Source organism: Oncorhynchus tshawytscha, linkage group LG09, assembly GCF_018296145.1.
Source record: "Oncorhynchus tshawytscha isolate Ot180627B linkage group LG09, Otsh_v2.0, whole genome shotgun sequence".
Classification (NCBI taxonomy): domain Eukaryota; kingdom Metazoa; phylum Chordata; class Actinopteri; order Salmoniformes; family Salmonidae; genus Oncorhynchus; species Oncorhynchus tshawytscha.
The window spans coordinates 60,139,231-60,148,982 of record NC_056437.1 but is presented as its reverse complement, the minus strand read 5'-3'; the positions used below and the strand labels follow the sequence as shown (position 1 = coordinate 60,148,982).

General features: G+C 46.4%; 1 protein-coding gene across 2 annotated transcripts; it reads left to right on the top strand.

Moving 5' to 3' along the window:
• The first annotated feature begins 5,811 nt into the window (after positions 1-5,811).
• On the top strand, positions 5,812-9,603 carry LOC112214630 (dehydrogenase/reductase SDR family member 4). 2 transcript variants are annotated; one of them, XM_024373532.2, is made up of 9 exons: positions 5,812-5,928; positions 6,667-6,809; positions 7,111-7,288; positions 7,461-7,562; positions 8,424-8,494; positions 8,564-8,615; positions 8,720-8,854; positions 9,008-9,063; positions 9,351-9,603. In XM_024373532.2, the coding sequence occupies exons 2-9, from the start codon at positions 6,670-6,672 to the stop codon at positions 9,463-9,465; spliced, it is 849 nt and encodes a 282-aa protein (XP_024229300.1). In that variant the 5' UTR covers positions 5,812-5,928; positions 6,667-6,669; the 3' UTR covers positions 9,466-9,603. The 2 variants fall into 2 exon arrangements, with proteins under 2 accessions (XP_024229300.1, XP_024229301.1); XM_024373533.2 differs by lacking the exon at positions 9,351-9,603 and having other exon boundaries at positions 8,976-9,063.
• The last annotated feature ends 149 nt before the right edge of the window (positions 9,604-9,752 follow it).

Here is a 9,752-nt window from a genome sequence, read left to right as displayed (position 1 = left end):
GACGTGTGGTCTACATTTTGTTTTCTGAGGTCTTGGCTGATTTCTTTTGATTTTCCCATGATGTCAAGCAAAGAGGCACTGAGTTTGAAGGTAAATCAATCCCATTTTTCCCATGATGTCAAGCAAACTGAGTTTGAAGGTAGGCCTTGAAATACATCCACAGGTACACCTTCAATTGACTCAAATGATGTCAATTAGCCTAACAGAAGCTTCTAAAGCCATGACATCATTTTCTGGAATTTTCCAAGCTGTTTAAAGGCACAGTCAACTTAGTGTATGTCAACTGCTGACCCACTGGAATTGTGATACAGTGAATTATAAGTTAAATAATCTGTCTAAACAATTATTGGAAAAATCACTTGTGTCATGCACACAGTAGATTTCCTAACCGACTTGCCAAAAACTATAGTTTGTTAACAAGAAATTTGTGGAGTGGTTGAAAAACGATAATGACTCCAACATAAGTGTATGTAAACTTCTGACTTCAACTGTATATATACAGTACCAGTCAAAAGTTTTAGAACACCTACTCATTCAAGGGTTTTTCTTTATTTTTACTATTTTCTACATTGTAGAATAATAGTGAAGACATCAACACTATGAAATAGCACATATGGAATCATGTAGTAACCAAAAAGGTCTTAAACAAATCAAAATATATTTTATATTTGAGATTCTTCAAAGTAGCCACCCTTTGCCTTGATGACAGCTTTGCACACTTTTGGCATGATCTCAACCAGCTTCATGAGGTAGCCACCTGGAATGCATTTAAAGGAACAGGCGTGCCTTGTTAAAAGTTTATTTGTGGAATTAATTTTCTTAATGCGTTTGAGCCAATTGGTTGTGTTATGACAAAGGAGGGGTGGTAACAAAATATAGCCCTATTTGGTAAAAGACCAAGTGTCACGCCCTGGTCAAAGTATTTTGTGTTTATCTTTATGTATTTGGTCAGGCCAGGGTGTGGCATGGGGTTTTTGTAATTGTGGTGTGTTTGTCTTGGGGTTTTGGTGGTGGTATTGGGATTGTAGCTTAGTGGGTTGTCTAGCAAAGTCTATGGCTGTCTGGAGTGGTTCTCAATCAGAGGCAGGTGCTTATCGTTGTCTCTGATTGGGAACCATATTTAGGCAGCCATATTCTTTGAGTTTGTCGTGGGTGAGTGTCCTGAGTGTCTTGATGTCCTTGTTTGATGTTAGTTGACACAAGTATAGGCTGTTTTCGGTTTTCGTTTCGTTTATTGTTCGTGTTTAGTCGTGTTTACGTTTGTTTAAATAAACATGGATCGCAATCGACACGCTGCAGTTTGGTCCGACTCTTCATCACCACTAGAAAACCGTTACAGAATCACCCACCACCAACGGACCAAGCAGCGTGTTAACAGGCAGGAACCACAGGAGAGGCAACAGAGGCAGCAGCAGCAGGAGCAGCAGCAGCTGCAGTGGGAGAGGCTGCACCACCTGGAGAAATGGACATGGGAGGAAGAACTGGACGGTAAAGGACCCTGGGCTCAGCCTGGAGAATATCGCCGCCCCAAGGAAGAACTGGAGGCGGCGAAAGCTGAGAGGCGCAGATATGAGGAGGCAGCACGGCGTAGCGGATGGAAGCCTGAGAATCAGCCCCAAAAATTTCTTGGGGGGCTCAGGGAGAGTGTGGCAGAGTCAGGAGTCAGACCTGAGCCAACTCTCCCTGTTTATCGTGAGGAGCCAAGGAGGAGACCAGAACCAGAGACTGTGAAGGAGTTAATGGGGAAATTGGAGGAGAGAGAAATGAGGGAGTTGCTGTGTTGGTGCTTTTTGCATGGAATTCGCCCGACGGAACGTGTTGGGGATTTGATGGCACCTGGGTTAGCGCTCCATACTCGTCCTGAGGTGCGTGTTAGTCGGCTGGTGAAGTTGGTGCCAGCCTCACGCACCAGGCCTCCTGTGCACATCCCTAGCCTTGCACATCCTGTGCCAACACTGCTCTCAAGATCTCCAGTACGCCTTCACGGTCTAGCCCATCCTGTGCCACCTCCACACTCCAGTCCTCCGGTAGCAGCTCCCCGCGCCAGGCTTCCTGTGCGTGTCCTCGATCCAGTACCACCAGTTCCAGCACCATGCACCAGGCCTTCAGTGTGCCTCGCCTGTTCAGCGCAGCCAGCGCTTTTCTCCTCTCCTGCGCTGCTGGAGTCTCCCGCCTGTTTAGCGCAGCCAGAGCCTTTCTCCTCTACAGTGTTGCCGGAGCCTCCCGCCTGTTCAGCGCAGCCAGAGCCTTCCTCCTCTACAGCGCTGCCGGAGCCTCCCACCTGTTTAGCGCAGCCAGAGCCTTTCTCCTCTCCTACGCTGCTGGAGTCTCCCGCCTGTTCAGCGCAGCCAGAGCTGCCAGCCTGCATGGAGAAGCCAGAGCTGCCAGCCTGCATGGAGCAGCCAGAGCTGTCAGTCCGCATAGAACAGCCAGAGCTGTCAGTCTGCATGGAGCAGCCAGAGCTGTCAGTCTGCATGGAGCAGCCAGAGCTGTCAGTCTACATGAAGCAGCCCGAGCTGCCAGTCTGCATGAAGCAGCCAGTCTACATGGAGCAGCCAGAGCTGTCAGTCCGCATGGAGCAGCCAGAGCTGTCAGTCTACATGAAGCAGCCCGAGCTGCCAGTCTGCATGAAGCAGCCAGTCTACATGGAGCAGCCAGAGCTGCCAGTCTGCATGAAGCAGCCAGAGCTGTCAGTCTGCATGGAACAGTCAGAGCTGTCAGTCTGCATGGAGCAGCCAGAGCTGTCAGTCTACATGAAGCAGCCCGAGCTGCCAGTCTGCATGAAGCAGCCAGTCTACATGGAGCAGCCAGAGCTGTCAGTCCGCATGGAGCAGCCAGAGCTGTCAGTCTACATGAAGCAGCCCGAGCTGCCAGTCTGCATGAAGCAGCCAGTCTACATGGAGCAGCCAGAGCTGCCAGTCTGCATGAAGCAGCCAGAGCTGTCAGTCTGCATGGAACAGTCAGAGCTGTCAGTCTGCATGGAGCAGCCAGAGCTGTCAGTCTACATGAAGCAGCCCGAGCTGCCAGTCTGCATGAAGCAGTCAGTCTACATGGAGCAGCCAGAGCTGTCAGTCCGCATGGAGCAGCCAGACCTGTCAGTCTACAGGAAGCAGCCCGAGCTGCCAGTCTGCATGAAGCAGCCAGTCTACATGGAGCAGCCAGAGATGTCAGTCTGCATGAAGCAGCCAGAGCTGTCAGTCTGCATAGAGCAGCCAGTCTGCATGGAGCTGCCAGTCTGCAAGGAGCTGTCAGTCTGCACGGAGCTGTCAGTCTGCCAGGATCCACCAGTCAGCCATGATCCACCAGTCTTCCAGGATCTGCTGAAACCACCAGCCAGCCAGGAGCTGGTAGATCTATCTACCTGCCTGAGCTTCCTCTCACTCCTGAGCTTCCTCTCACTCCTGAGCTTCCTCTCACTCCTGAGCTTCCTCTCACTCCCGAGCTTCCCCTCAGTCCCGAGCTGCCTCAGTCCCGAGCTGTCCTTCAGTCCCGATCTGCTCCTCAGTCCAGTGGGGTTCTGGGTGAGGACTACTAGGCCATGGTCGGCGGCGAGGGTGGACTATCCAGGGACGAAGGGAGAGGGGACTAAGACATTAAATGAGTGGGGTCCACGTCCCCGCGCCGGAGCCGCCACCATGGACAGACGCCCACCCGGACCCTCCCTATTGTTTTGAGGTGCGTTCGGGAGTCCGCACCTTAGGGGGTTCTGTCACGCCCTGGTCAAAGTATTTTGTGTTTATCTTTATGTATTTGGTCAGGCCAGGGTGTGGCATGGGGTTTTTGTAATTGTGGTGTGTTTGTCTTGGGGTTTTGGTGGTGGTATTGGGATTGTAGCTTAGTGGGTTGTCTAGCAAAGTCTATGGCTGTCTGGAGTGGTTCTCAATCAGAGGCAGGTGCTTATCGTTGTCTCTGATTGGGAACCATATTTAGGCAGCCATATTCTTTGAGTTTGTCGTGGGTGAGTGTCCTGAGTGTCTTGATGTCCTTGTTTGATGTTAGTTGACACAAGTATAGGCTGTTTTCGGTTTTCGTTTCGTTTATTGTTTGTAGTGTTCGTGTTTAGTCGTGTTTACGTTTGTTTAAATAAACATGGATCGCAATCGACACGCTGCAGTTTGGTCCGACTCTTCATCACCACTAGAAAACCGTTACACCAAGTCCATATTATGGCAAAAACAGTTCAAATAAGCAAAGAGAAACGACAGTCCATCATTACTTTAAGACATGAAGGTTAGGCAATCTGGAAAAAATCAATAACTTTCAAGGTTTCTTCAAGTGCAGTGACAAAAACCATCCAAGCACTATGATGAAACTGGGTCTCGTGAGGACCACCACAGGAAAGGAAGACCCAGAGTTACTTCTGCTGCAGAGGATACGTTAATTAGAGTTAACTGCACCTCAGATTGCCGCCCAAGTAAATGCTTCGCGGAGTTCAAGTAACAGACACATCTCAACATCAACTGTTCAGAGGAGACTGCGTGAATTAGGCCTTCATGGTCGAATTGCTTCAAAGAAACCACTACAAAGAACACCAATAATAAGAAGAGAATTGATTGGGCCAAGAACTGCCGTGTCTTTGTGTATGCAGAGTAGGTGAACAGATGATCTCTGCATGTGTGGTCCCACCGTTAAGCATGGAGGTGTGATGGTGTTGGGGTACTTTGATGCTAACAGTGTCAGTGGTTTATTTTGAATTCAAGGCACACTTAACCAGCATGGGTACCACATCATCGATACGCCATCCCATCTGGTTTACGCTTAGTGGGACTATCATTTTCCAATTGAGCTGGTTTGCGATGAGTTGGACCTCAGATTGAAGGAAAAGCAGCATATGTGGGAACTGCTTCAAGACTGCTGAAAAAGCATTCCAGGTGAAGCTGGTTGAGAGAATGCCAAGAGTGTGGAAAGCTGTCATCAAGGCTAAGCATGGCTACTTTGAAGAATCTCAAATATAAAATATATTTTGATGAACCCTTTTTTGGTTATTACATGATTCTATATGTGTAATTTCATAATTTTGATGTCTTCACTATTATTCTACAATGTAGAAAATAGTACAAATAAAGAAAACCCCTTGAATGTGTAGGTGTGTCCAAACTTTTGACTGGTACTGTATTTATATAATTGTTTACATGGAATTTAGCATAATGATTATGGCTTCATATGGCAGGAAAAAGCTGTTTTCGGTGTTGGAAAAATGCAACATTCTCCAACTTCTGGACTGGTGGCCTACCTCCCCTCTGGACCACACCCAAGCCATCCTCACATACTTTATACTTTGTGCCCCCTCAGATTTTTGGGGTGCATGATGCCACTTGGTCAATAGCGATTTAATGTTATTTTTTAATCATCATTGCAAGTATTGGCTAAACAGGAGGAACACTTCTGGCTATATGACAGCAACTATACGGATTATATCATCAAACAAAATGCTAATTGTTTTGTCCCCAATGCAATGTGTTGACTGCATATTGATTGTGCTACTACGGCAATATCCGTTACAACAGACAGAGAAGGTTGTAGCCTTCACAATATTTTTGGAACGTTCGTTTAAATCGCAGCTGTTCATAAATATGAGGAAGAGACATAGGATTCATCATCATATCGATCAAATTGGTTGATGGTTCAGAAGAGGGTGATTAAAGAGTTTTCTGAAAGTTTCCAGAGAGGCGGTGGCGAAAACTCCCTTTTTCGTAACATTAGCCTTTTCCCAATGCTAAACTACATCTTAATTTATCCATCATCGTTGGTGTGGCCCATATGCTGCCGTACAGAGGAAAGTACAGGCGCGAGACCAATTGATGCAGTTAAATCATCGTTGGAACACCCATTGTAGGACTTTTATTTTGAAAAAGTGCCGGAAACGCTGTATCTCTCGTCTTTAAACTCGTGTTTTCGTCACTGTACTGAACGGACTCATCAACAGAGGTAGATTACTTTTTATATAAACCAACATTATGCCCAAACGTTGATTATTGGCTTTTCATGTAGCTCTTGTTGAAGGGAAGGTCATCTCTTTGCATTTTGAATTCAGCACTAACTATAGGCTACTGTAGTCGCGTGCTTGCACAATTCAACTTTCACCTACTTTCATCTCTTCAAGCTCGTCGACTGCTTGACAACTACAATTAAGGAAGAACATAAATTCAGTTTAAACATATGTGTTTCCTCCATCATGGATAAAGCAATGCAATAACTAAGGTAGCCGATTAAATCAAATCAAATGTATTTATATAGCCCTTCGAACATCAGCTGATATATCAAAGTGCTGTACAGAAACCCAGCCTAAAACCCCAAACAGCAAGCAATGCAGGTGTTGAAGCACGTTGGCCAGGAAAAACTCCCTAGAAAGGCCATAACCTAGGAAGAACCCTAGAGAGGAACCAGGCTATGAGGGGTAGGGCGCAGAGTTTTAAAACTCAACTCCAGGATTTATGATGGAGTTGAGTGGTGACTAGTGTTTTTATCAAAAACTCCTGATTTCAGCACTCAAAGAATAGGCTGCAATTACACAAGTCACCGCTCAACTCCATCGTAAATCGTGGAGTTGAGTGTAGTCTGCTATTACTAAGGGAGCTTGTAAGTAAATGTTCAGTTGTGTTTTTGCATCCTGAATATGTGAGCCTACTGTATGTGTGTGCATTGAGAAATATTATTTCTTTCCAGGTAATGCTGCGGTGTCTTGTTAGCAGGTGCCTTTTGACCAATCCCGTTGCAGGTCAGACAAGAAAGATGTCAGGAGGTAGTCTTGCTGGGTCTCAAAGCAGTCTTGCAGGGAAGGTTGCCATAGTCACTGCCTCCACAGATGGGTAAGTAATGGCTGTACCAGCTGTTTTGCTGGGGTTATATTTCATTTGTTTATAGTGAATTGCTCTCCTGCTCTATGTTCCTTATAGTGATTTCTGACCTCTTGACCTGACCTGGAAATTATATCTGGACAATTAGTTAGCCTATATTGTGTAACTAGGGTCTCTAAGGTATATCTACACTATAGGGCCCAGAGATTTCCCTGGTTAGGTCATCCTTGCAGGAAAACTCTGGGCCCTACAGTATGTCATGCAAAATATACATATTTCTCCTACTGACTGGGACTTGTGGCATCTCTTCCAGAATCGGTTTGGCTGCAGCCCAGGCTCTGGGGCAGAGAGGGGCTCACGTTGTGGTGAGTAGCAGACGGCAGTCAAACGTCGACAAGGCCGTGGCACTACTGCAGAGTGAGAAGATACAAGTGACCGGGACGACTTGCAACGTTGGGAATAGTGAAGACAGAGCTAGACTTGTTGACATGGTAAAGAAAACCTCCATACAGTTTGGTCCCATTCTAACGGTTGCATCCAGAGTAAACATCAATTGATCATTCTGGCTTGGCCTTATACAGGTCGATTTAATACATGACCACAGGCATCAGTCATAAGCCTAAACTGAATTTCAGTGTTGTTATTTTCTGTTTTGATGTTTAGACAGTGGAACAGTGTGGTGGTGTGGACATCTTTGTTTCGAACGCTGCAGTCAACCCTTTCTTTGGGAACATTATGGACTCGACAGAAGCAGTCTGGGATAAGGTGTGTGTGCCTGGCATCCCTATTATCTAGGTCAGTGTTTTTTCATCTTGTACCTGGCTCACGTCGTGGTGAGTAGCAGACGCCAGTCAAACGTCGACAAGGCCGTGGCTCTACTGCAGAGTTGATGATTTGAATCAGGTTTGTAGTGCTAAGGCAAACACAAAAATGTGAACCCCTTTGTGTCCCCAGGGTCAGGATTAAGAAACAATCATTTGGCCTCCCGGGTGGCGCAGTGGTTAAGGGTGCTGTACTGCAGCGCCAGCTGTGCCATCAGAGTCCCTGGGTTCGCGCCCAGGCTCTGTCGTAACCGGCCGCGACCGGGAGGTCCGTTGGCCTAGCGTCGTCTGGGTTAGGGAGGGCTTGGTCGGTAGGGATGTCCTTGTCTCATCGCGCACCAGCGACTCCTGTGGCGGGCCGGGCGCAGTGTGCTCTAACCAAGGTTGCCAGGTGCACGGTGTATCCTCCGACACATTGGTGCGGCTGGCTTCCGGGTTGGATGCGCGCTGTGTTAAGAAGCAGTGCGGCTGGTTGGGTTGTTTATCGGAGGACGCATAACTTTCAACCTTCGTCTCTCCCGAGCCCGTACGGGAGTTTTAGCGATGAGACAAGATAGTAGCTACTACAACAATTGGATACCACGAAATTGGGGAGAAAAAGGGGTAAAAAAAAAAGAAAAAAAGAAACACTCATTTAAATAACCAAACACAAAATGCATCAAATAACCATACATTTAGGAAGATATAGTTTCACTTAGTCTGAGAAGGATCATCCATAGCATATGAAAAAAGTGGTATTTGTAAAAATAAAATAAAAAAGAGTGTTGCAATATCAGCTGATTTTTATATTGTGCACTTCACACAGATCCTGGATGTGAATGTAAAGTCGGCTTTTCTTATGACCCAACTGGTGGTGCCTCATATGGAGAAGAGCGGGTAAGAGAGAGAACGAGGAATAGAAAGTTAGGAAAGTGTTTTGTGAGCTATAACATATCTGTTTTCCAGGGGTGGGAGTGTTGTGTTTGTGTCCTCTGTCGCTGGGTACCAGCCTATGCAGGTAAGTTCTTCTGATTTGACCTCTATATTCCTCTTGGTTTGATCATTAGATCAATTTGCATTGTTATGGAGAATTCTTACTTTCTTTGACCTCCCCACCACCAGGCACTGGGCCCTTACAGCGTGAGTAAGACAGCTCTGTTGGGACTAACCAGAGCCCTGGCCCCTGAACTGGCCCATAGCCACATCCGGGTCAACTGTGTGGCCCCTGGTGTCATTAAGACCCCCTTCAGCCAAGCAGTGAGGACCCCCTCCCTTTCTATTCTGTCATCTTTACCTGTGTACCCTTTTCACTTCACCTACCCTCACTGCTCTTCCTGTCACACCTTTTATCCTTTGTTTCCCTCTATAATTCATACAGAGAAGGGAGTTTTGACGATTCTGTGTTCTCAGTTGTGGCAGGACGAAGACGTTGTGGACGAGTTCAAGAAGCAGCTTTGCATTAAAAGGTTGCCTTCAACTTCATACTTGGTTGTATCATTTAGGATACATTCTTACCCTCGAGAGTTATTGTTTTTGTGATGTGTGGCCACAAGTGCCTCATTGTGACTGAATTGGGAGAAGGTCTGTGTTTGATTATTGATTTATTTTAGTGGCGTACACCATGAAGTAATCTGACACTATTCATCAAGTACAAAATGAAATGCATAATCGTAGCATGTACAACTGCCACCTTGTCACATAAGGTTATTTCATACAACAAAAAAATACATCCATTCTTGTAATATTCTCCCAGGTTTGGAAAGCCAGAGGAGATCGGTGGAGTAATCGCCTTCCTGTGCTCTAAGGATGCGTCTTACATCACTGGAGAGACGATCACTGTGACTGGAGGGATGAGCTGCAGACTGTGAGGCTGATTGACTGGAAAGTGTTAATAGAATCTGGTGACACTCAACGGAAACAATGCTTTTATAATATAATGGACTGTAAGACAGGAAGATTCACTATACAGTTGTCATTTCTTTCTCTCAAAATCAAATGACACAGCCAGGAAGCGATGGGGAAGTGGACAGTCGCCACCACATATTCTTTCTGGGTATGTTTTCCAGTGGGCACTATACAGTGCATTCAACAAATAAACGGCATGTTTTTTTGCTAAGCTTTTAAAGCTCCGTCACAGCACATTGTAAGCATTTGA

Bases quoted from the DNA above. Each gene is read 5' to 3' on its own strand.
- LOC112214630 (XM_024373532.2), top strand. From the start codon at position 6,670: ATGCTGCGGTGTCTTGTTAGCAGGTGCCTTTTGACCAATCCCGTTGCA. The intron at 7,289-7,460 runs GTAAAGAAAACC...TTTGATGTTTAG, and splicing joins GAGCTAGACTTGTTGACATG to ACAGTGGAACAGTGTGGTGG. The intron at 8,616-8,719 runs GTAAGTTCTTCT...CCCCACCACCAG, and splicing joins CTGGGTACCAGCCTATGCAG to GCACTGGGCCCTTACAGCGT.